The 27,590-nt window shown below is 34.8% G+C and overlaps 1 protein-coding gene across 2 annotated transcripts; it reads left to right on the plus strand.

Annotated features, from left to right (window-relative positions):
* The first annotated feature begins 8,505 nt into the window (after positions 1–8,505).
* TMEM41B (transmembrane protein 41B) lies at positions 8,506–27,389 on the plus strand. 2 transcript variants are annotated; one of them, XM_010985944.3, is made up of 8 exons: positions 8,728–8,845; positions 10,390–10,527; positions 15,629–15,746; positions 17,878–18,006; positions 21,071–21,164; positions 21,798–21,902; positions 23,305–23,443; positions 25,019–27,389. In XM_010985944.3, exons 2-8 carry the CDS (start codon positions 10,515–10,517, stop codon positions 25,186–25,188), a joined length of 768 nt encoding a protein of 255 aa, XP_010984246.1. In that variant the 5' UTR covers positions 8,728–8,845; positions 10,390–10,514; the 3' UTR covers positions 25,189–27,389. The 2 variants fall into 2 exon arrangements, with proteins under 2 accessions (XP_010984245.1, XP_010984246.1); XM_010985943.3 differs by lacking the exon at positions 10,390–10,527 and having other exon boundaries at positions 8,506–8,845.
* Positions 27,390–27,590: the final 201 nt, after the last annotated feature.

Below are 27,590 nucleotides of genomic sequence, written 5' to 3' on the forward strand. Positions count from 1 at the left end.
TTTCATAATTAATATTTTTAAGATAGATACTTTGAAACTACATAAATATTCTATTTTCATCAAACTTTTAATTTAGTCATTGACTTTTTTATTAATATAAATTCATGATTTCATATTTTATGCAATGGGGTATAGTCTCTTAATATCAGTATTTATTTTCCAGCTCAAATTATACCCAAATTGGCCATTGAAGCCTCTTCAAGCTGGCTCTTGTCCTTTTGGTATGCCCCTGTCATTTTTTGAGCTCTTCCTTGTTTCTTGCACAAGATGTTCCAGATTCATCTTGTATTTTTCCATGCTCCAACCCTGTAATCAGCCATATCTCTAAGAAATGGAGAATATTACTTAGAAACAGGATCTTGGCACTAAGTATGTTCATTGTCCATGAGGCGTCACTGCCCCAGGCCCTTTGGGTCGACACACTCGTTTACATTTGTACTCATTCCTACTTCTGTCTGTCCATCTGTCTGACTATCTATCTGTTTTCATCTATATGTCTATTGAAAACCATGATGTCAGACTAATACTTCCAATTTCAATACCTCCAACATTACAAGTTTCATTCTACTTTTCTCCCTTTCCATGTTTCTAATGATGATAGTAAGAAAACTCAGGCTTTTATTATCCCTAACATTTTTACTTATTTTTTAAGTCAATCTACTAGTTTGTAACCAATCCCTTTTTGCTACACTCTTCTCTCTCCTGTGCAGATGCCCACCTTATCCCACTTGAACTCCAGTACCTCACACCAGGTTGCCCTATGTGGATGCACTTTTCACCCAGTTTTGACTCTTGACTCCTGGTACTAGGGTAGTGTCATCACTGCCCCCTGTGGATACTCCTTTCTCTTCCTTTGGCTTTGACAATCTGCTTTGAGCCGCCCCTTCCTGGGGATACCCTTGTCCCCTGATGTGCAGAAATGAGTTAATATACCAGCCTTGAGCCTGTCATCCCTAGGAGGGTGTGTATGCAAGGTTGGCCCTAGGCTGGCATCTGGTACGTTGGATTTCAGGAAGGTTCATACCATTCCATTCTGATAACAGTGGTTCACTGTGCCTAGACTGTTCGTATGAATAATGTGGTTTATGCTGAACAAGTGCTTTCCTTGTGTGAATCTGGAATTTTGGTACATGCTAGGTATGGAATGCCTTTGTGACCAACTTGCAATAAAAACCTTGAGTGCTGAGTCTCTAATGAGCTTCCTGGTAGACAACATTTCACGCATGTTGTCACAATTTGTTGCTGGAGGAACTAAGCATGTTCTGTGTGATTCCACTGGTAGAGAACTCTTAGAAGCTTGTGCTGTGCTTGGTTTCTTTGAAATTTGCCCCATACACCTTTCCTTTTGCTGATTTTGGTTTGCATCGTTTTGCTGTAATAAATCATAGCCTTGAGTATGACTATGTGCAGAGTTCTGCAAGTTAATCATTGAACCTGGGAGTGGTTTTGGGGACCTCTGACGCACCTGGCTTGGGCTCTGAAACCCCACTGAACTGCCTCTCTATAAGGACACTCCCCACTCTGCTTGGGTTTTACACCCCTATGTAGAACCAGTCCCCTCATTCTGTCTGGGCTCTGATACCCTACACCAGGCTGCCCCACTTCAGGGACACTTCAGGTGATGTCCTCACACCACTCGTTTCCAGTTTTTAGCTACTATGACTAAAGCTGCTGTGAATATTTGTGGTGTAAGTCTTTTTGTCTACATGTATTTTTAACTATACTTAAGAGTGGCACAGCTGGGTCATAAAGTAAGTGCCTGTTTTGTTTTACAAGAAATTGCCAAAACTTTTTCCAAAGTGGTTATACCATTTAACACTCCCACCAATGATACATGATTACCAATTACCCTATAAAAACTATATAATGAAGAAATAAGTCTTTTACTGTTACCTATTTTTGGCACTCTTCATTCCTCTGTAGGTCTGCATTTTCTTCTGCCATCATTTTCCTTCGACATTTCTTGTATTTTAAGTATGCTGATGACAAACCTCTCAGCTTTCGTTTAACTGAAATATCCTTCTTTCACCTTTGTATTTGAAGATATTGCTGCTGTATTTAAAATTCTCAGTCCACAGTTTTGAATTTCTTTTCTTTAAACAATCTAAGGCAGTTGTTCCATTTTCTTCTTATTTGCATTTTTTTTAACAAGAAGTTTGCATTCATTCTTACTGTTGTTCCCCTGAATGAAATGTGTCTTTTCCTCCAACTCCCTTCTGGCTGTTCCAAAGATTTTCTGTTCATTTTTGCCTGTCAGTATCATTATGACATGTCTAAGTGTGTTTTTCTTTATGCTTATCCTGCTTGGGGTTCAATGAACTTTTTGATCTTTGAGCTTATTGTTTTCAACAAATCTGAAAAAAAAATTAGCCATTATTTTAAAAAGTACTTCAAATATCCAAATTTTTCTCTTCTTTCTTTCTAAAATTCTGATTAGACATATGTTGGACTCAGCCTTTTTCTGTCTGTGCTACAATTTGAAGGAATTCATTTGGTATGTCTTTAAATTCACTGGCTTTTTCTTTTGTAGTGTCTAAGTTGATTTTAAACCTGTGGAGTTAATTTTTCACTTCAGATACTGTATTTTTTAGTCCTAGAATTTCTATTTTGTTCTGTTTTATGGGTTACATTTCTTTATTGATACTTCTCACTTGTCTCATTATTGTTCATGGTTTCCTTTAAATCATTGAACATACTCATAACAGCTTTCTTAAAAAGTCCTTCCTGGGTCTCTATTGATTGATTTTTCTTCTGATCATGGGTTACCTTTCCCTGCATATTTAAATGTCTGGTAATTTTAGATTACATGCTGAACATTGTGGATTCCATGCTACAGAACTTCTTGATTTTATTTTCTTTTTCAAAAAACTTGAGCTTTGGCACAGCAAAGTAAATCAGTAAATCATCAACAGAATGAAAAGGCAACCTACTGAATGGGAGGAGTTATTTGCAAATCATATATCTGATAAAGGGTTAATATCCCCAATTTATAATGAACTCACACAATAACAAAAACAAACAACCCAATTGAAAAATGTGCAGAAGATTTGAATAGACATTTTTCCAAAGAAGACATACAGGTGGCCAACAGGCACATGAAAAGATGTTCAACATCACTAATTATCAGAGAAATGCAAATCAAAATCACAATGAGATATCACCTCACACCTGTTAGAATGGCTATCATAAAAAAGACAAGAAATAGGAGGGAGGGTATAGCTCAGTGGTAGAGTGCATGCCTAACATGCATGAGGTGATGGGTTCAAGCCTCAATATTGCCATTAAATAAATAAATGAATAAACCTAATCACCCTCCCACAAAAAAAGATAAATTTTAAAAAGTTTTATATAAAAAATTGAAAAGAAATGCCTTAAAAAAAAAAAGAGACAAGAAATAAAGGGGAGGGTGTAGCACATGCTTAGCATGCATGAGGTCCTGGGTTCAATCCTCAGTGCTTCCATTAAAAAAAAAAACCTAATTACGCCCCCCCCCCTAAAAAAGACAAGAAATAATAAGTATTGCAGGGCATGTGAAGAAAAGGGAACCCTTGTACACTGTTGGTGGGGATGTAAATTGGTGCAGCCACTATGGAAAACAGTATGGAGGCTCCTCAAAAAATTAAAAATAGAACTGACATGTGATCTAGCTATTCTACCTCTGAGTATTTATTCAAAGAATACAAAAGCACTGATTAAAAAAGAAAGATATATACACCCCTGTATTCACTGAGGCATTATTTACAATAGCTCTATTTAGGCTACCCCTTCTTGTGCTGTGGTTCAGAAAGTGCCTCTAGGCGAAAAGTCATGTGATCATGAGACTCTTGTCTCTCTTCTCTCAAGGGTCATAGTCCTTGACTGACTATTGTTTAGTATCTAAAAACAGTTGTTTCCGATATTTTGTCTGGTTTTCTAGTTGTTTGCAGTGGGAAAGCTGGTCTGGTACCAATTACTTTGTCACGGCTAGACAGGGAAATCTCAAATTGGCTTTTGGCTTTGTATTATATTTTAAGAGGCTTTCCCAGTGATTTTTCTTGCGGAGGGTCAATAGTGACTTGGAAGGAAGTATGAAGTATTCTGGATGTTGACACCTCCCCTGTTGAGTTTGTGAATATTCAGCAAGCTGCAAACTTAAATTATGCCCATATTTCTTTATATATAATACATTCCCTTATTCCAATATTGACTTAGATTCTCAAAAAAGTTTTTTAACTTTTATTAGATAAATATTTGCTATGCTTGCACAAAGATAAACCTCCAGGGCCTGTGAGTCAAGATTAAAAGCAGAAAAGGATGGTGTTTGCTCTAGAGATTAGGGGGCAAAAGGGAGGAGCTGACAATAAGAAGCAAGAACAGAAATGTCTAAAAGAATTTATTTACTGTCTCTCTGTTTCTCCTCAAACAATTCAATGATCCCCACATTGTTCATTATTGTTTTGTGGAGTGAATTTTTCTTTAGGTGTGTGATGAAGTGCTTAATTCTGTTTTAAGGTTGCACAAGGGTAAAATCAGAGGCTTTCTTATAGTTTATACTAAGAGAGGTCTTTTGCCTGAGATGATAAAAAGTTTTTTCTATTTTTTCTTTCTGTATTTTCATAGTTCTTATTAAATTTAAAGGCTTAATTATCTGATAATGAATTTTGTACATAGTATATGATATCTGACTTAAAAAATTGATTAGACAATTATCCTAGTACCATTTATTGACTAACTGATCTTTTTTCCTTCTGATTTAAAATGCTTCCTTTATCATGTATTGATCCTTATGATTATATGGGTCTATTTGTACCTACATTTTTCTTGATCCAGTACACCTCTGTTTTAATTACTTTATAATATTTTTATATTTGCTGGTGCAGATCTACCACCCTTAGTCTTCTTTTTTCATTTGAGCATTTAACTATCTAGTGATCATATGCATTTGGGGAGCTTTCATGTAACACAAAGGCATTCACTATACAAAAATATACTGAGAAAGGAACCATGCTGGATCACAAAGGGGTTTATAGTCTGGTGGCAGATATTAAATAAATAATTAATATAATTAGGTAATTACTAAGATAAAATCAATCCAGGGGAGGAGGTGCCTGTCATGATTGGTACCTTTAAGACAACTCTTCAAGGATAAGCAGTAATTGATCAAAGGGAAACACTGGGGAGAAGACATTGAGGGCAGAGGGATAACAATATTCCAAGGGCACAGTAGCACAAATGAGTATGGCATGTTCAGGGTATTATATGTGGTTCAGAATGGTTTCTTTCATTCATTTATTTGTTTATTCATGTTGGATTCAGAGTCAGCTAGACCATATGAGCTTGTGTCAGATCATGAAGGCCTTCAAGATTGTCTCTTAGAAGGGGGAGAGGGTATAGCTCGACTGGTAGAGTGCATGCTTTCAAATTAATTGAATTTAATGAATATTAAAAGAGAATTCTTAGGTTTCTGACTTGAGCAAAAGGGGAGCTGATGGTGCCATCTCCTAAAACTGTGAATACAAGAAGTGTTTAAAGTTTGGAAGGCTAAAGTTGATTTCAGATTGGGATGTTCTGAGTTTGAGGTGCTTGTGGTACACCCTAGTATAAATGTCTAATAAGCTTTATGTGTATAATTCTTGTGTTTGAAATAAACATTTGTCACCTATGTACATATAAGTGGTTGTTAAAGTCATGGCCAAGATTGCCTGGAAAAAGACTGTAGACTGAGAACAGATATCTTGGAGAAATGTCAGTATTTAAGGGAAAGGGAAAAGAGTTTCCTTCAAAAAAGTTTACAAAGAGGTCAGAGAATTGTCATGGAAACCACAACAGAGAGAGCAGTTAATGTATTAAGCAATGGAGAGAGGTAACAAATGACTAAAAATACAATCCAGTGAAAAGAATCTCACTGGTGACTATAAGGAGATGAGTTTCAGGTGAGAAAAGGTGATAGAAGTCAGGAAGTGAGGAAGTATAGATAGACAGTATCCAAAACAAAATTCAGCATCCTTCCCTCCAATGTGACTCTTCTTCCTGTAATCTTAAGCACAAATATTTCCCTCAGCCTCCTAAACTAGAAATTCTCTAACACCTAACCCTTTTCCTCTCACTTAGTATTCTTGTCTAATTAGGGCATTAGTTCCTAGATTCCTTAAAATTTCTAATATTCCAGAAGGAAAAAACCCAAATATCATGATTGTCTATTGGATTGGTGGTATTAGAGATGATTTTTATGTTTCTCTGATAGTTTGCTTTTTCAATATTTTTCTGGAATAACTAGCGTGTATTTACTCATATAATTAAAGTAATAAAAGTTTTCAAATAATTTCTCTTATACATCATCTTATATCTGACATCATCTCTGTTTCCAGTCCACCATCCTGGGTCTAGCCAGGATTATCACAGTAACTTCTTAGATTCTCCTTCTGCTGCTAGAGTGGCATGCCTCCAATTCTGTCACTGGACAGTCAGAATAAGATTTGTAAATACAAATCTTAATAGTTTCTCCAGTTAAAAGTTCTTCCATGGCTTCAGACATCTTTGAGGATTAAGTTCAAACTTCTAGCACTTTGTGATAATAGCCTTGTCTTATCTCATCTCACTTCTTTCCATTCTCCTATGCTTGAAGCTTTCTTTCAAAAATAAGCAGTAGCTCCTAGCATTTGCAAAAGCTGTTTTCTCCTTTCCTTTGTTAATTTCCACTCACCCTTTAAATCAGTTTAAGAATCTTTCTTCCTAGGAGACATTTGCTGCAGCTCCATTCTAATTTAGACGCTCCTCTCTGCTGTTGCAATCTATTCACCTCTCAATAAGTGTCATCACACTGTATTAATGAAGTTGTTCATCTTTTCCTAATTTGTCGCCTATTTAAGTATTCTTCTACGAATTTTCTGTTCATATCCTTTCACTACTTTTCTGTTGTGCTTTTCTTATTGATTTGTAGTAATTCTTATTTATGTGGCAAGTATTTTTTCTCAGTCTGTTCCTAGGTTTTAGAATTTATTTTTTGGTGTTTTTGGTGTACTTAAAAAACTTTTTTTAGCAGGGAGCTTATATAGCTCAAAGTGGTGGAGCATGGGCTTAGTGTGCACAAGGTCCTGGGTTCAATCCTCCGTACCTCCTCTAAAAAAAGGTAAATAAATAAATAAACCTAATTATCCCCCCCCCGAAAAAAGAAAATTATAAAATTAAAAAAGAAAATTTTTTTTAGTAAAATGTATCAAGTGTTTAGAAATAGTTATGCATTTTGCTCAGGAAGACCTCTATACTAAAGATACAAATTTACTTGCTTATGTATTTCTTCTAATATTTTGTTTTTCATAGGTATCTCTTGGAATTTGTTTTTGGGTAAGCATTGTCCACATTATTAGTCTCTTCATAATTTTCTATGGTTGAAAATCTATTCAACAAATTTACTGAATGCCCACTTAGGTGCTGGCACTGTCAGCTGTTGGAAGATACAATGGTGAACAAAAAGATAAGACCCCTTACCTTCTAGAGGTGGAGACAGACAATAAACAAGTAAACAAGTAATCCAAATAATTATTGCTTTTGATAATGACCATGATGGAATTAAATGGGAAGCTACCTCTTAAGAGTGGTCACTGAAAGTCTTAATGTAAGGAGGCAGAGGATCTGTACATAAAACAGTTCCATTGACTGACTCTCCCATCCTTTACTTAACAAATTTTCTTTAGTGTTGGGGTTTTAGATTGCTTCTGCACTTATCATTATGCTAACAAATAATTCAGTTAGGAATACCTTCCCCAGTATGTTTATTCCCATGGAATAGTCTCCTAGAAATGCAATTACTGGATAGGAACAATCAGTATTTTTATACACATTGCCAAGTTGCTTTCAAAAGGGAATCCCAATACACTCACCAATGAGTAAGCTGAATACCGCTCTGAGAGGTAGGAGTGGAAAAAGTAACTATCAAAAAAGGTACGTTTGGGCTCAGCAAAAGGAAAAGATGAATGAACTGACCTGGATTCACAAGTGAGGGGTAGCAGAGTGATGACATGGGAAAGCTTTTGCTTGGGAACAAGAAAACCGGATTGGATTCTAAATCCATTTCGGCCACCCTGTGACCTTCACAGGTTATAGCTCCTCCCTGAGCATTAGATTCCTGAAACTCAGTGGGTTCGGTTCAGGCTTTATGTTTTCCAACATCTTCAGGCCAAGAATTGTCTAGTCCCTATAGGTTAGAGCCAGTTGGTGGAATTGGTGGAGAAGGCAGTAGGTTGAACAGACGTCCATTGCGAAACGCCGACTAATCATTCCCAGGCACTTCCGGCCGCCAGAACAAAGGGATTGAAGTCTCCGTGCCCGCACTTCCGGGTAATTAAAGCTGCGCATTAGACGCCTGCGTCCATGAGTCACACAGGCTGACGCTCATGCGGCGACTGCGCATGCTCCGCGCAGTCACGAAGCGGGGCGGGGCAGCAAATGGGGTGGGCAGGGATCCTGACTTGTCTCGCGGTTACTGGGCGCGCGCTGGCGCGCGAGGCTCGGGGGCGGTGTGGGGCGGGGCCTAGGGCGAATAGGCGCTGCGGGTCTCAGCTCGGCGTCGCTGCTCCGCTGTGCTCGCGGAGCTAAGGTCGTCTCAGGTTAGGTGGTCGCCCCGGAAGTGCCTGCGGCTGTGGCTGTGGCTGTGGCTGTGGCCCCTGGGTGTTGTAAGGAGCCTGCGGCGGAGTTGTTAAGGGGGCTCGGCACCATCCTGCTTCCTCCACCTTCCCTGCAGCAGCCATGACGAAAGGCAGAGTCGTCGAAAGATCGCAAACAGAGGCAATCCTTACGACCCCTCCGGAGGAGAAGGCAGCGGGGACGCGGGGTCCCTCGGCGCCGGGCAGCGGAGACCACCTGAAGGGTGAGTAGACCTGAGAACCAGAGCTGGGGCTGGCCCAGAGGCGGCAGTGTGCCGGGAGGGGCTTCGGAGGAGAAAGACCCCAGCGGGTCCCCGGGATTTGCGGAGGACGGGGCCCTGTTGGCACCCAGGGACGGGAGCGGAGAGAGTGGGGGACCTAGGCTCCGGCCGCTGCCCACCACAAGGCCGGACACACCTAGTAGGTTCGTAAATGCTTTTTTTTTAGTTAAATTCAATTAAAAGAAATGACACTGGCTTGTTGACTGTCAGGGAGATTGTATGGTTGGTAATTTTGAAACTAGGCAGAACTGGGAGAAACGTTAACATTCGTTGCTTTATTTTGAAAGATGAGGAAACTGAGGCCCAGAGTGGATAAATAACTTGGACGAAGTCACAAAGCCAGATTAGTAAAGTAGTGGCTAAAAGAAAAGATTTATCTATGCCCAGGTACCACTTCCAGGTGGCAAGAACACTTGGGTTTGAGTTCCTGCTTTACCCCTTTGGACTTTGGATTTGCTATCCTTCCAAAGCTAAGGGTCTGAACTGTACAGCGGGGATGATGATAATAATAATAGTATCTACTAAAATTGATGCGTGGATTAAACAAAATAATTCACGTAAAGAATTTTATGTTTGGCCTTTGTGAAGGCTAAATAAATGTTAGCAATTACTGTTAAAGCTAAGATCTCTTATTCTCAAGCTTTTTCCCCCACTATACCATCCTGGCATTTCTCAGAGCTTTAAATATTATTTTAAGAAATAAAAGTATACCTAGAAACTAAATACTTTGATTCCATTTGAGTGTAGTTTTCATTACTTTTCAGCGACTGAAGTGATTAAGTTCTTCAAATGCTTTTAAAGCCCATCAATTTGTAGAGATCCTATCAAATGGCCATTAGATTGTCTGCAGTTTACTCACACTGATGTGTTTGTTCCACCACCAGTGATGGGTAAAGACAAGGTCTTTTAAGAGTGCCTAGCAGCATTGTAACTATAGTCAACGATAAAGTATTGTACACTTAAAAACATATTTAAATATGGAGATAATGCTTAATGTACAGCTGGAATTTTTTTGAACCAGATATAAAACATACGAAAAATTTTAAGTGTCTTGCAGAAAATGTATTTTACTTTCAAATTTAAGATGTCTCCAGTCTAATTTGGGTCTTTAAGTCTTATATATTTGGATATTTTCCCATCTTATAGACTGTAGAGCTAAATAACTTCAAAAACCCAGAAATGAATTGTTGTCAAAGTATATAAATCCACTCTAAATGACAGGAACATTGTTTTGAAAATGCTGCAACTGAGAGTGACAGTAATCCAAGGATTTCCTGAAAAAGTATTTTCCAGATAGGACATCACAAAAGATTGTCATTTGCTTTGGGATAGCAGTCAGTTGTTTTATTATTATTATTATTTTTTTACCCTAAAGCTGTTCAGAAAATAAGACCTTGAAATCTCCAAAGTGCTTTTACAATTGTTTATCTTATCATTAGAATAGCACATTCAGCACAGTAATTTTTTTTTTTTTTTGATACTGTCAGGTGACTTCTGTGGACTATAAATCTATAGGAAGACAGAGGGAAGAGATGTGAAGGCATGACTTCATATAGAGAAGTAGGGTTTGGATCAGTAGAGAGAACGGAGAGGGATTCCTGGTAGGGGAAACATGAGGCTTGAAGGTTAGTGTGAACCTCTTGTATGTGTCTATAATGAGATAAACTTGTCAGGAGTAGAGGATTTCTTTTGGGTGGTAGTAGGGAATAATGTTGGCTCTGGTCAAAATGGTGTCAGTAAAAATGGCTTTAAGTCCTAGGCAAGGGAAGTTTTTTGATCCATCCTGTTCATTAATGATTTTCAGTTTTTTCTTTTTCTTTTCCTCTGCCTCTTTCTGTTTCTGTCTGTTTCTCTCTTAGTGTTAGGAATTCTTTCTTTGGGCAAAAGATTTTGTGGACCCCCTACATAATAGTGTTTTAAGTTATTTGCTGGTGGCAGTTAGCTGGTGATGTGATGTCATTAGTAACCAGTTAACAACCAGTTTTCCAAGTTATGAAAAACAGTTTTTGTTAATTGTAGGAGGTAACTTGGCATTCAAAAGGAAAAAGTTTTGGAGGAAAAAAATTAATAACTTTTGAGAAATACATAGTATTAGAGTGTTTCTGTAAATTCCACGACACTTTAAGTAAATTTTAATTTTTATTAACTGACACATCTACATAACTTTGACAAGTTGTCGTGTGCATGCTTGAAATATTTTACACCCTACATGCAATATTTGGTACGTTTAGTGGATTCCTTGCCTTAACTCTAGTCTGACATCTGAGTCTTATATACTGAGAAACACTGTGGTGATTTGAGCAAGACAGTAACACTGAAAGTCTAATTCTTGCATGATGAGAACTGGTGAGAGACAAGAGATAATACTACTTGAGAGGCTCTTGGCCTAATCTGTGTGCAAGAGTGCCTGGACCAGGTGTTTTATTTTCTTTTGTATTGGTTGCCCTGGCTGATCTTTTTATACTTATGTTACTACTACCATTTTTTATAATTAATATGTGATTTTTAAAAATTTAATCTCTTGAAATAAAATTTACTTCCAACAATGGATTTTTGTGACCATAAAAAATTTGTTAGCATCCTTGTTAACCACATCCTCAGGAGAGATGGGTCTTTTGCTTCCTCCAGGGTGGATCATGTAGGTCTAGAAAACACTGAATGTTGAGAACTAGTGGATAAGATGACCAGTAGGAGTCATTCCTAAGATCTTGTAGATAGACAAAGATTTTGCTTTTCAAAATGTTTTGATATGAAAGTAATAAGAGAAATAGGGAGCTACTACAGAGGCATTAAGGTTAAGTTTTGATTTTTCAGGATGGATATATACATCTTAGAAGTTAGAGAAAAGGTGCTTTTAGTGGGACGAATTGAAGATACTGGGTGAATGGAGAGAAGAGATCGTTGTGAGAGCAAGATCTGGAAGGAAGCATGCTCACATTTAATGCAAAGATAAGAGGAATGGGGCAAGGGGAGAGAATTTTGTGAACAGATCTTGAGGTAGAGATTGAGACATTCACTAAAATGTGGAGACAGTGTCGTTGGTTGAGAGTAGGGGGAAGTAGAATAAAAGGCCTGAAAAGACGAACTACTGCTTTTGGTGAGTACTATAATCTTAATTGAAGATAGAAAAGCATATGACCAAGAGCGCATGATGATCTTATTTTCTCTAGCAGTACCTTTGGCCTGGGAGGTTAGAAAGCAGGTGATGGGAGAATTGAGAATGGGAATTAGTATGAGGGAATATTTGGAAGTTAATGAATGGATAAAGCACTGCTGTGGGTAACTCTAAATGCTAAATAACATGTGTCTAATGCAACCAGAAGGAGGCACATTATAAATATGTATGCTACACATTTTAAGTTGAATCATCAGTAAAACAAGGTTTTTAACTTCTATCTCTGTTCAGAGTTCTGCAAATTACTCTGGATTTCTTAAAAGAATTGTTGAATCATAATAGGCAACACCACCCATTTCCAAGTTTTTGTGAAAGAATGGAGAGCTTCAAAATTGTCACTTAGTTTTATTGCATTATCAGCGGTTTTCTTATGTTTACATTGTGTTTTGAGTACAATGCTTGAAGACATTTTCCTTTTAGAGAGTGAAAAAATAGGTATCAAGTTAAACCTGGAGGTTAATTTTGTTCATCAGATGTCTATATATTTCATCATTCAACTGTAAGACAAGTAGCAATTAGAGAGGTGTGTACTCAAGGAATACTCGGTAGTGTTCTGTAGCCCAGATAAATGTTGTTGACACCTTTCTTCTCTGAGACCCCTTAGCACTGGTGAATTAATGTTCAGAAGAAAAATATAATGGTTAAATTTTAGAGTTAGCATACCAAATGTCTTGTTTAAGAAGACTGTTACCTGTTGAAGTCTTTAAACACATGGTTGGCATCAGTACAGGTTAAAAGGCTGTAAACTCATCTTTTAGTCTTCAACTAAATTTCCACCTGCCTGCTCTGTGAATCTTGCCTTCCTCCAGCCCAGTAAATCTGACTTTCCTATAAACTAAAAGCCTCTTGGTACCATTCCTTGGGAATCTAGCTAATGGTGGTATCAACTTCTTAGGGGCAAAGGTTGAGCAAAACATTTTGTACATAATAGATGCTCAGCAGATAGTCCTACAGTCAGTCTTATGCTACTCTACATTTGAGTGCATTTCTTGTATAGAAGTTCTAAAGAGGTGTTCCAAGAAAGGAGGGGAAATTTATTTATTCAGCCATTTATTCTTAGCAGTAATTCTTGTGTCCACAAATATCTACAGGATGAAAAACAAAACAAAACAAAAAAACTAATGGTTTTGAAGCATTTAAAAGATGCCCATAATATTAAATTATTGGTATCAGTCCTTTCTATACTCGACCTGATTCTAGCAGGAAAGTAAGTGAAAAGTGAGGTCTGGGCAAGTTAATTCCAGATTTAAAAGTGGCCTACCTTTAAGAAGTAATAGGACTCCAGAGAAACTATACAAACTATTTAAAAAAAAATTTTTTAAGTGAAAGTACTGGGGATTGAACTCAGGACCTCGTACATGCTAAGCACACACTTTACCACTGAGCTGTACCCACCCCACTATACAGGCTATTTAGGTTAACATGTCTTTGCTTTGATGTCACCGCATAGAAAACTATGCCCCACAACTCAGTATTTGTACATTAACCTTATTCCTTTTCTAGTAGACTACTTTTTTATTTAATGAAGTCAGAAAATAACCATTTTAGCCTTGAGAGCAGTCTGTATTTAAATAGCATTTCTATTAGAAACTAAAACCACATTTTTGGTGGAATTGTTTTTAGTGCAGTGATATGTTTGTAATTTTTGGCTGATTACTCTTTTTAGGGTGAGTGGATATGATTTATTAGGAGTCCTCAAAGTGTGCATTGAGTTAGATACCATAATCAGGGCAGAAATGTAATGGACGTTTCCATATTTGTTATCATAAGGTTTTGCAGAGACCTTTTCACATTTGACTCACCTCAGATATTTAAAGTCTCTGTTTAATTCTCTGTGTTGCAAAAAGTATGCATACAAATACATCAGTGGATTAATGAGCCAGAGTATTTAAGAGGCAAGCATGCCTGGTTTATTACTCCATTGAAGGCATCTTTTGTATGATTTTATCATCCCATACTTTCCTGCAGTAAATTTTAGAAGTGTGATATGAGCAAATAAGTTTCTATTAGTGACTCAGTTTTTGAAGTAAAGTCTTTTTTGAGATTAAGATGAGACAAAGTTAAAATGATAGAGACTAGTTGGGAGGTTAGGCTGATTAGTGATATGTTTAGATTACAGAAAATTGGAAAAGGTAAAAATTTTTAACTTTAATATTCACATACTAGAACTCAGTAAACCTAATATTGTCTTTTAAAAAGCCTGCTTTAATGAACAGGTAAGAATAATTTATATTTAGTATATATTAAAGCACTAACCTAAGCAGTTCATTTCAGCAGAAATTATGAGTTGATTGTAAATGGGTATTAAAATGCTTTGGAGGTATACTTTACACTATTTGGTTGCTTAAGACTTTTTAAAAAAATAGTGCAGGTCCGTTTGGGCCTCTAATACTTACCAAAAATAGGTAGCGTGGGCCATATTGTTGCTTCTTTAATATGCCATCACCTGGATGTTTTATTAAAATTCAGATTCTAATTTAGTAAGTCTGGGATGTTGGCCTGAGAATCTGTATTTCTGACAAGCTCCCTAGTGATACTTATCCATGTAGTTCACAGAACACACTAAGTAGCAAGGGATTGGATGGTTTCTATTGCTGTGTTCAACACAGAATTTAGTAAAATTCTACTAATTCAGAAGAAATGCATATAAAACTGCCATAATGAGACAAGGGATAACATGAGGTTTTATTTAGTTAAAACGTTTTAATTGAAAGGAACAGAAGTCAGTTTAAACCAGCACAGATGAAAAGGGAGGTTGTTGAGACAATCTCAGTGGTATCCAGAAACAAGAAATGAATTGTATATGCATGGGATTATGGTAAATGTAGGCAGCAATACAAATTGAGCTACCCACTTCTACCTCCTCCCAAATGAGTACTCTTCAGGTGCCTCGGCCTTCTCACTATTGACTACTTCCAGTAAAAACAGCCCTGCTCATTCTTCTGCTTGGGGTGTCGTGGATCCCATTTCGTATTTCCATCTTGCATATAATTTTTAAGATAACGCTAAGATTACCTTGTTAGGAAACACAAATATATTCTCCCATTCTTGGAGTGACAGAGCCATCCAAAACATTTTAAGTTCAACTATATCCTGAAGCCCTTGATGTAAAGAGAAAGTATAACATTCACCAGTTACATTAGTGAATCTCTGGGTTCTTTTGACAGTTGAAGTAATTGCCAGATCACCTCATTTGTCCTAATGGGCCACTCTGCCTATGCTGTCAGCTCCCATATAGATATGTAAAATTGAAAGTCAGTGATAGCATTTAGAGCAATGCTCTTTTCCTCCCTTTAGCTTATCAGCACTTCAGTGCTACAAATTCTGGTGTTCTGTTTTTTCATGCTTCAAAAATGGATATATCCCTGAAAAGAACTATGCCCAGTTAATAAACATCAAATACAGTAGTACTTAAAATTTAATGTTACAGTGTTTGGGGCAAAAGTGTGAAGTTTCTTGGAAGAAAAACTTTTGAGGAAATTATTTGCTGGCTTAGAATATTGTCTTCCTTTATATTTATCTTGATTATAACTTTTCTTTTTCCCTTTCAGAGAAAGCCTGTGCAGAAGCTGGGTCAGCAAGAATGTCACTTCTTATATTGGTGTCCATTTTCTTATCTGCAGCTTTTGTTATGTTTTTGGTATATAAAAATTTCCCTCAGCTTAGTGAGTAAGTATACTGAAGGAAATGGAAAATGTCTAGACATTTCTAGAAATGCAAGTAGATTAAGAGTTAAACTAATTTTAAGCAACAGAACTGTCATGGTGATTGTGTATCAGCTTTCATGGTTTGTAGCAAGTTCATATTGACACTTATTTAAATATTTCTTTCCAAATATGTCTCTTGATTTTCTATGCAAGATTTTCCTAGCTCTGCTCCTCTAATTATGGCATCTTTCTAATGGTTTTCAAACAATTTTTAAAAACATAATTGCATTAATAAATTTATTGCATTTTATTTTTTAATGCTGTTAGTGAGCAAGTAAATTGATCTCACAGTCCATGATAGATACTGACCTTCAGTTTGAAAAATACTGATGCTGTTTTTCTCTGCTTCCCCCCTTGTCCATCCATTTTCTCCCTTCCTACTTTTCATTGCAACTAACTTTTGTCACTTCTATTCATCCATTTACTTTCCCACCATATCTCTGTCTTTTCTCCTCCCTGTTTTATAGGAATGATATGGTTTGAATAGGTGCTTTTCACTGTGAAATGTACCTTGTAAAAGACTTGTCTGTCTAGTATACAGCCACAATTCCTTAGCAAAAACCCTGGGGTGAAATGTGTTTCAGAATTTAGAAGTTTTCCATTTTGGAAAGATAACATGAATAAATACTGTATATTATGTAGTACCTCCAGCAGGTACTAGAATAGTGTCTCATAATCAAATATATTAATATGCAGAGAAACCTGGATCATAAAAGACTATAAATAACTTTGAGTGTGGGTCAATATTTGCTGACAAATTACGAAGAACTTTTGGTTTTCAGAGCTTTTTGAATTTTAGGGAAGAGATTATGGGCCTGAAACATACTTTTTGAGGGCAAAATATCCCAGGACTATTTAACAGCAATAGTAACACCCTTGATAATTACATAAGAGACTACTAAAAGGTAGTTAGATTTTCAGCCAAGGCAAGCCTGGTGTGATAATGGATAACTGAAATGTGATTTCAGTGTCTCAGAAAGTTCCTGCTTTCTCTAAATTTCTTTCATTAACACTTCCTTATGCTTGAAATTTTGTAGTTAAACTTATTTTTATTTTAATACTTTGATTTGTTACATCAGTGTAAATACCTTTGGGAGGATAGCATGTTTTATTATTATGTTAGTATTAGTATGATTGAATTTTAGATCCTTTATCACTCTTTTTTTTTTTTATCTTGTCTCATTTTGATCAAGGAATAGGAAATAAAGAGCTGACTGAAAGAGGGAAAGAACAGAGTGTAGATTAAGGTTGTTTTGCCCCCAATCTGCTCTGAGAATGATAACACTTCATATAATAATGTGCTATTATATAAATCTTCTATATTCTGCTTATTTCTTTCTGTACCTGTGTGTATATGAGATGCATGCACACCCATATAAAGAGCTCCTTTAGTTTTTTAATTTCTAAATGAGAAACCCCAGTTTTGTTTACCTGCTATTTTTTTAGGACTTAAACAATATTCTTTTTTTTTTAATCATTGTTCTGCAAGATTAGTTACATTTTTTATTATGTAAACAAATGAATACAATATATGTTAAATGCAAAGGTGATTATTTGAGGCTTTTATGAACAGAACATTCAGTTCCAAACAAGGCACTAATTAAAGTAAAATTAATAAGAAGTGAAAAGCATTTAAGTTTTTATCTGAACTTTGAGCTGAGATAGTCAAGAAAAGATGTAAACTGTAAATTCATTAAAATTTTTACTTAATTTCAGTTGTAATCGGTTATTGATTTTAGCTTATCATGAGGATTACCCAAAATGATGTTCAGTATGTTTTAAATATGCTAACATCAGTGGTTCATTTCTTAATTCAAAATGTTCTCCAGTATTTGACCAAATGCTTTTTAACCTTTAGTTTGGGTCACCCTGAATTTTCATATGAAGTACATGTCTCATGAAATTATATTAAAGCATTAAAAAACAAGTAATTTATAGACCTTTGAACTTAAATTTTGTGAATTTATGCTTAACATATTACAGATCAAGGCACCAAATCGTTTTGGATAAAACTTCATGTTTTGAACTTTGATATGAATTATCATGGCAGATTTCTACTTTAAATTTTTTTCACTTTAATTTTATTTCTTTAGAGAAGAAAGAGTGAACATGAAGGTTCCCAGAGATATGGATGATGCCAAGGCTCTAGGAAAAGTTCTATCCAAATATAAGGACACCTTTTATGTACAAGTACTTGTAGCTTATTTTGCTACATATATTTTGTATCCTTTTAACTGAAAATATTTTCTGATTTTAAGTAAAAAGTTTTAAAAGAGCTGCTGCTTAGTTGTACATAACTATTTTTCCTTTCAAGAATTGTTAATGCAGTGTAACATTAAATAAGATAACTGAAAAATGAAAATGAAAAAATTCTAACTTTAATCCTATCTCTTCGACTCAGTTATTATTTCTAAATATTTATTACCAGTTCTTCTGTTATTAGCCTAACATTTTCCTTTCTTTTGTAATATTCAAGATAATAATTTTATTTAGGATTATTTTATTAATTAGACTTTTAATTTAAATAATAGTTTTGAATTACTAGTTACCATACCATAATTAAAGAAAAATTTCCTGAGGTTTGAAGATACAGTTTTTATTTAATATTTTACTTTTCTAGATGTTGTGTTGTGAATTATGTTGTTTATGATTTTTTCTTCCATTTAATGGTTTTCTTTGTAAAATATCCTAAGAGGATAATTAGTCATGTAAAGGATATGAATTTTTTTTTACAGTCTTTAGTATGTTGTATCTTTGTTTCATAGAATTATATGTTGTATTTTAACTAGTCAGGAAAATAGCTTTTTGCATATTTTCAAACTGCCTATGCAACTGGTAATTAGCCTTCCAATTTATAGATGTTAATTTCTGATTTTTGTATCTTTTATTTTAGTCCAGCATATTTTCCAAATCTCAGTTAATGAAAGACATTAACTTTTGATATTGTGAAGGTAATCATTATCCTTTTTAAAGCAGCTTTTATTTTTAAAAGGCAAATTAGTCACTTTGTTAATTCTCTCAGACTATTTCTATACTTGCTTCCTGTTTTTCTTCCTGAATTTCTTTTGGTTTGTTAGGCTTTTCAACTAAAATTTTTTCTCATAAAATTCAACAGTGTTTTATTTTCTTGAAATTATATTGGATTAGATATTGTATATTTAACATACATACGTTCCTGTATTTACCTCCTTATACAAATGTTTTGAATATGTACTTAAACACATTGCACCAGTTATTCCTGGTGTAAGCAACTTAGTGACAAGGACAATTATAAAAGCTTTTGCTGTTATTGCTGCTAATAGAAACATTACTCCTTTATCAACTTGGTGAGGCTGCATTTATATTTAGGTAGTGTACTTTATGTAGGCAGCTTGTCATTATCCTCCTGATTTATTATTAGAAAAATTCAAATTTGGGAAAAATTTGAAGAATGATTATTATGTGCCTGTCCTTCTATAGTTCATTTGGGCAGCTATTTGTAAAGTAATTTAATGATATAATGACTGTTCTAAGAAATTCATAACTGTTGCCTTTTCCTACTTTCCATTTCATCACTTATCTGTAAAAACCAAAGTGTTAGGCTTGTAGGGTTATTTTGCATTATAAACTTTAACCATAAAATAAAATATTTTCTCCAAATAAGAAACAAATTGGGGTCATTTGGTTTTTATAAGGTTCTTGTGGACATTTGTGAACAAAGGCAGATAGTTTCTATTTACTTTGGAAGGTCATCTTTTCTGTCCCATTTTGCCCCCCAGCTTTGGGAAGGATACATGGCTGAGGGATAAGGGGGATACCCACACATAGGCCCAGTCAGCCAGTTAGCGTAAATGAATCTCGACCATCTGTGGGATAATAAATGTTGTAGCCTAATTGTATTAATATCCACATGAAAATTAGTCTAAAAGAATAAACTGCCTTGTAGAAAGTGAATTGAAAGTATAGAAATAGGTTTATTTGTACAAAATACATTTGGCTTAAAATTTTTAATTTTAAATAAATCATTGGTTAATATTGTCAGTTCAGATTTTATTGCATGTTGTTAGTATCTGCCATATACTTGAAGCCATGTATACTTTCATATACATGGAAATGGCTGAATTTATCAAAGAAGTGAGAGAAGAATGGCTAACAGAATGTTAGAGAAATCCCAGATTTGAGAGTGAGGAGAAGAAAAAAACTAACATAGAGAAAAAGGCAGTTCAGTGGAGGTGAGTTTTTCCCCAATGTCTGATCCTATGCAAGGGTCACTAAATTGTTACTGAGAAATCTCAAGTCATTACTTCTGGCCAGGAGGAAGTTTCAGTAGTGGTGGTGGATGGGTAAGCCGATTGCCAGGGGACAAGGAGAGAATCAGAGGAAGTGAAGGTGAGAGAGAGACAGTAGCTGGATAGGATACCTTACTCAAGGAAAAGCCTAGGTTTTCTTTAGTTTATAGGCATCTGAGTATTTTTTTACAGGAGGGGTCTGTGAAAGAGCAAGAAGTTGAAGATAAAGGAACCCAGGAGGTAGAAGGAGATTGAAATGAAAGCAAGAGTAAAGTAGGCACTACTGGAAAAAAGGGAAGGTGGGTAAAGATAGAAATTTTAAAGTAGAAAGGAGAGATGTTGAAGAAATTCACTCTGTCTTACTTATGAGTAACTCATGTTAGGGTGAGGTAGAGGTCCAGGCCAAAACTAGAAACTAGAGAGAAGTAGAAAAAAGCATAATTCTGTTTTAAAAATAAGATTTGTAACTTTTACTGTATTTTGTAACCTCCAGCCTTTTTTAAAATGAGTAATTAATTGAGGTAAATGTCCAAAAGTTAAATTAGAAATAGTAATTAATTGTACTTGATATATACCCATATTTCCACAGACATCATGTTTCCTGAAAGCATTTCGCAGTAAAAATCCAGTGCATTAGAGAGGCATATTGTTTAAAAGAGTACTGAAGATCTTTCCTCTTTTTCCTTTTAGTCTGTTTTTTCACCCCCCAAAATGCCCAATTCCCCTCTATCCTGGTACACGTGGAGTATTTTGTCTTGGTTTTTCTCTTAGTAACACACTCTAATTAGTGTTGATTTATGATAATATTAGTAAATGGTAAACTTAAAGTATTACAACTGAGGAGTCATGTAATTTTTTAAACTTTGGGTATAATTTTATTTAATTTTTAAATACTGAAATATGAATATAATCTTATTAACATGATAACTTCTGTATTGATACTTTTTCCTGGATTGTTGGATTTGTCATTTAAAAATTCATTTAATTATGTTTTAATCCTTAACTTAGAAGTTAACAGCTTGCAAACATTTGCTATTCCGGGCTCTATATTTCTCAGTATACTCTCAGGGTTTCTTTATCCCTTTCCACTAGCCTTATTTCTTGTTTGTTTGGTAAGTATATAAAATGCAACTGGGAAACTAAAAAAAAATAACTTTAAATAGAATGATGGGAATGATGATGGCATCCTAGTCCCACTCGTCTCTGGAAGCATACATTTATCAGTTGTAAGAGGTGTTTAATGTTGAAGTAGCATCTGTTAAGTCCCTCCGTAAGGAGATGTTATAGTTAGTTTGGTTTTTTTCTAGAACAGGGGTATCATAGACTTAATTGCATTTATAGGCTCTGTTTTAGCCTTTGCTTCCATGTTTTGTAATTTGAATAGTCCAAGGATATTGGTGCGTGCAGTTAAGTCTGAGGGCTGGGGGTGTTGTTTTTAAGCATAGCAATTGAAAAAATATTGACTCTTGAGTTTTAGTCATAGGCTGAAGGCTAACGTTTACTATTTGGATGTAGTCAGTTTAATCATAAGTGCTCATTTGTTTTAGCTGGTCTCAGCTATAATTTGGTCAGAGAAAGGACTAGATCAGGTGGGTTCTTGTTCTCTTCACAAGAGATGTTATTGCAGAGTATCCTCTCCCATACCCCAAAAGAAATTAACTAGTTGAACTTTGCCTTAGGTTAATATATCCATGTGAATAAGATGGAAAAGTTTAAAATACTTATGACTTCTTATTATTTTCTAGTGTTCTGGACTTGGTGCCTCATTCTGCTATATGCTCTCCTATTTAGTTGGGAGACCAGTTGTATATAAATACTTAACAGAGAAAGCAGTAAAATGGTCACAGCAGGTAAACATGCATTTTTAAATTATTTGATGTAATTCTTTGGCTACTTGGGAGGTCAGTATATAATGTCTACATAAATTAACTCAGACTCCGGGCTTTAATAAAAATGATCTTTTGACCAAAATAAAATCAAGCAGTAGGCAAATAATGAATGTTAGTAATTTCAGATATGAAGTTTTTGTATCTGTAACAGTAATTTTAATTCTTCATTCTTAGTAAGTTCACCCAGAGCAAAAAGGGCAAAGTGGCAATGTCAAGGCATCCATATATTTAGACACCTCACCTGTGTTGTGTTTATGCAGGTTGCTGTCAGTAGGTCTCTGAAAAACTTTTATCAGCCAACTCTTTTAATGCATTTTGTCAGTGGGGAGAACTGTTATCTTCCATCAGGATTTCTGCAAAGACTAGGGGTGATAAATATAAGCACTACTAAAAGTCTAGCATGGTATTGCTAAGATAATCCTATATTTTTAAAGACTCAGAAAAAACAGACTATTAAGTCAGGAATTTTAGAAATTCCTACCTTACCCCTTTGATTTACAGATTAGGAAATTAAGAGAAATAAAGCGTTTGGGGGGAGGAGATAGCTCAGTGGTAGAGTGCCTGCCTAGCATGCACAAGGTCCTGGGTTCAATCCCCAGTACCTCCACTTAAAAAATAAGTAAATAAATCTAGTAACCTCTTCCCCTAAAAAAAAAGGGGGGGGGCATTTTGCCTAAAATCCGTAATCATTACGTGTTTTTTGGGTAAGGGGGATTAGATTTATTTATTTATTTTTAATGGAGGTACTGGAGATTGAACACGCTCTACCACTGAGCTATACCCCACCCCTACCCGGGCAAAGTCACAATCATTTATATAGCAAGATCTAGGAAGTATAAACTGCAATCAGTGCTTTTATTTAATCAGCTAAATATTTCCATGTGCTTGTTTAAATCTCATTTATCAATGATGAATGAATTTACTCGTGAAGTATATTGTAATAACATAAAGGTTATCTGAATTTTTTTTAAATTGGAGGCTAGGTTTATTGGTGTACTATACTAGCCCTTTACATTATAGGAAGTTAAAGGCATTAAAAAGTTTGTCGTTTGATACCTATCTTATATACAGCTATAAATTTAATTTTGTCTTTTTAGGCTTAAAATGTCATTGAGCCATATTATCAAGGCTGATGTAGAACCATCTTTAGTAGTGTAACATTAGGCTATTTCATCTCATGTTGTTTGGCCATGGTAATGAGCATTTGATAAGTAGTTCATTGTCATTTTCAAGCTCCTTTTTTGATCATTTCTGTTGGGTAAACTGAGCTATCAGGGATAACAGTTTGAAATAGGGTGTTTAATATTAAGCAATATATTTTCAAGATTGGCCTTGATCCTAATTTATTTCTTTCTTATGACAGGTTGAGCGTCATAGAGAACATCTCATTAACTACATTATATTTTTGAGAATAACACCATTTCTGCCTAATTGGTTTATTAATATTACATCTCCTGTGATAAACGTGCCATTGAAAGTTTTTTTTATTGGCACTTTTCTAGGTAAGGCCTCTGATTCATGCTGTGTTAGAACTCATTGTGTACATGTCTAGCAGTGTCTGGCTGGGCTAAATTTTGTGCTCTTTGCAGACATGCCAGCACCATATATAACTGGTGGACACAGAGCCTGGCCTTTAGAAATAGGTGCTCAGAAATGTTTGTTGGACTGTGTTGATTTAAATATTTTTGTGTTACTTCTTTTAAAGAATAGCACTCTCTGCTGGATATTTTTTAATCATACAGAATTAAGCAAGACTTTAGCTCCCTTCTCTCCCTCAGTGGACCAAAAAAAAAAAAAATGAAGGTGCCCTTTTTGTATAATTTCTTTGTCTTCTAATCAAGTACTGAAACATTGAACTTTAATTTTTAGTAGAATTGATCCTATTTTTCTTTTTGTTGACATAGTACTTACTATGGCCATTGCCAAAGGTATGGGGGAAGTAAGGATCAACAAAGGGTTCTTGCTTTCAAGGAACTAACACTTAATTTTGAAATTAATCTTTGACATAAAGATTCATTTGTATATTTTGTGAATTCTGATAGTTTTTATAAATTTTTTATTTATTTATTTTTTTGGTGTGGGGAGTAATTAGGTTTATTTATTTATTCATTTTAATGGAAGTACTGGAGATTGAACCCAGGACCTCATTCATGCTAACCATGCACTGTACCACTGAGCTATACCCTCCTCCCTCTGATAGTTAGTTATTAAGAGTATTCTGCTTTTCTTTCAAATTTCGGTTGAGTTGTTTAGGTACCAACAAAATGAACAGATGCCTCCTATTGTTTGTTTAAGCTTTAAGTTAATACTTAATTTTTTATTCCTACTTTTAGAAAAATTCATAGACAAACTTAAAAATCTTAGGTTCTCAGTAAAACTGGAAAAAAATCGTAGCAGGGATAATTTTGGATTTTATAGAATAATGTTACATTTATGGAATTAGAATTTTTGTGCCTGTCTCTTTATTTTGCAGATGAAATACCTAGAGATAAAGTTAACTTCAGCTTTGGCTGAAGTAATTGTTCCAGTTTGTTCTGGTTTTTAATAAAATGTGATTGTTTTGCCTTGCTTTTGTATAAACAGCTCTTTTTACTCATGTACTTTAAGTATCTTTCCATTTCTGAATATCTCCTACCACTTCATTTTTAAGTATATTCTATCATGAGTGAATGACAATTTACTAAACCATGTTTTTGAAGATTTAGATTGTTTTCAGATTGTTATTATTATAATGCTTGATGAGCATCCTTGAGACTAGATCTTTGTTCATATACCTTAGTATTTCCTAAAGTTGAAATTGTTGGATCATAGCTCATTCTTTTTTTAAGGCTGTTGATAAATTTTGTAAAATTATTTTCTGGAAACTTTCCTTGCATTTTTAAATTTTTGTCCTTAAGAGTTGATTATGAAAGATTGAATTCTTTATTTGGAAATAAACTTGAGGGGCTTTAAGTTAAATTAAAAATTTCCAAAATATAAATCACTATGTTCTTAGAAGAAATTTCATACACACAGTTTTAATTTTTAAAAAGAATTGATTTTTTTTTTTTACCATATGTTTTTATTTTTTATTTTAGGTGTTGCACCACCCTCTTTTGTAGCTATTAAGGCAGGAACAACACTGTACCAGCTTACAACAGCAGGGGAAGCTGTTTCCTGGAACTCAGTATTTGTTCTAATGATTTTGGCTCTTCTTTCTATTCTGCCAGCCATCTTCCAAAAGAAACTAAAGCAGAAATTTGAGTGAATAATCATCAGGATTTTAGTTTTCCTATCATCATCATCATCATCTCAGGATTGGCAAGTTTATGTGTTAAAGTCATCTCTTCAGTAATTGAAACAAGGAATTTGTAAATGAAAATTTCCTATCAGATTGTTAAACCGGTGCATTTAAGTGGCCAGGAAGAGAAGAAAGTAAAAATGGAAATTGGTGTACCGTGAAAAGTGCTGTCAGTAGTTAAGATAGTCGTCTCCTAAATCACTATTCTAAGGGTAGTTATAGATAATAAATGTAGCAGCATAGTAGGAAATTCTTGACCCATTTGATTGACTCAATTTAATATATTTCATGAACTGGCCATACATATTTACCCTTGACTTGATAATTTAATGTTTTTCTCTCTATTCCATACTAATAACTAAAATAGAAAAAGCAAATACAAAATATAAAAGCAAAGAAATAGTACTGCTATTCTGACTAATGTTAGCCTTCTTTCAGAGCATAAACTTGAAAACTAAAACTCAAAAGAGATTTACATTATCTTTTTTTACCTTTGAGATAATAGATTTGTTTAAAAGTTGCATCTTAGTAGACTACTGAATTTGGAAAAGATACCAAGTTATATCTATTTAGTGAATTGTTATTTTTGTCTTCTGTTCTAGATTATCATGGATTAGTCTGAAATTTAAAATTCTGACCAGTCTATTTTCATCTTTTTTTCTAGCTTTCACAGTATTTCCACTGTGCATATACAGAAAGGCAATTACATGATAATTGTATCATATTGATGATAATAATTTATATGCAGATAATATTTTGTTACACAGTTCCCCTTTACTGTCTCAAAAGGGGATCAAAAAAGCAAACATTCAAAGTATGCAGTTTTTAGCTGTTGGATTAATTTTATTACTTTATATTTTGAAGCAGAAGCAGTGACAGTACAACACTTACGTGATTGAATATAGTTTATTCCAATGACTGTAAAATTTACCTCATTTATTTATTAGTCTGGTTGTTAAAGTATGTATTATGTAATTATCCTTTTTATGCATGATACGTAAGAATGCCTTGCTTCATTTCTTCATTTTTGTTTGGGGCTGCCTTTGATTAATGCAGTTTCCCAATTTAGAGTTTTTTCTTTTTATATCTCAAAGTAAAATTAAATCCTCATATGGTAACTACTATATTTAAATAGTCCTGGAAAGACTAAACAGATTTCTGCTGCTTGCTTAATGGGAATACCCTTGATTCCTTGATTCTAGGACATAAAATACTCTGTCAGTTTTACCTTCACCCAAGACTGTCATGTTGAAAAGTACTTTAGCTGTGGAAGAAATCCTTGTATGTTTTTGTTGTGAGAGGTATGATCATCCTCCAAGCCTGTTTCTACTGCATAATGTGGACTGATTATTTTTTCTATCACAGTATTAACAAATGGATTTATTGTAAATACAAAGAAAATATATTAATTAATATACTATTCTTATGTCACCTGGCCTTTTGTGTGAAATTATTTATTGTTATTTCTAGCAAGGTTTTCTTCCTTTCTTATTGACCAGAGACTGAGTGATAAAGCCTCTGTTATTTTTACAAATAAACTTAAAACATAGCCTTTTTGGACAAAGCTCACTAAATATTACTGTATAAAATGTAACTGAGTAAGTTTTTATCAGACTTTTAAAAATAAAATTAAGAGTTTGGACTCAGGAGAGCCTCACTATTTACTCCATTATGTATATATTGTACTTACTCTATTCTCAGAGTATTTTCCCTATCCTTATCATTGATCCTTTTCCTTTGCTGATTATTTTTTTCTGTTTGAAAACTGTAGTTGCCACTTAAGGGTGGGTATATTTTCTTCTCCCATGAGAATAGCCAGTCTTTGCAGATTCATCATCATTGACTGTCAAGAAAGAACCTTTAGCAGGTTATACCCAAAATGCAGTTGGTGGCCTGTATTCATGGATTCACAGACTTGGCCTGATGCCAGGTGTAGATTCAACCTTCAGCCACATGTTGAAGACAATTAAAGACAGTAACAGTCGCCAGAGAACAAGTATGTATAGTGGGGAGGCAAGCAGGCTATCTAGGAAGTTGACAAACTAAGTGAGACTGTTCCCCTCGTAGCTCGTAGTTAATGGCCTCTTTGGAGCTCTATAGTGTAATATTTCTAAGACACTTAATAAATGTAAATTAAGAAGAATAAACTGTACTGGAAAAAACTTAAACGTAGTACTTGGGATTTATTTTATGGAAGTATTGGTATTTTTAAAAAGTCATTGAATAAAAATATTCTTTTGAAATTCTGATGCACATTTTCACCTGTAAGAACAAAGTAATTTTATTTTGGTGGGTTTTTTGTTTGTTTTTTGTCTTTTCCCTCCCAAACACCAAGATCAGTGATTTTTATTTAGGAAAAAAAAATTGTG

The sequence above is a fragment of the Camelus dromedarius genome, chromosome 12 (genome assembly GCF_036321535.1).
Source record: "Camelus dromedarius isolate mCamDro1 chromosome 12, mCamDro1.pat, whole genome shotgun sequence".
Taxonomy (NCBI): Eukaryota; Metazoa; Chordata; class Mammalia; order Artiodactyla; family Camelidae; genus Camelus; species Camelus dromedarius.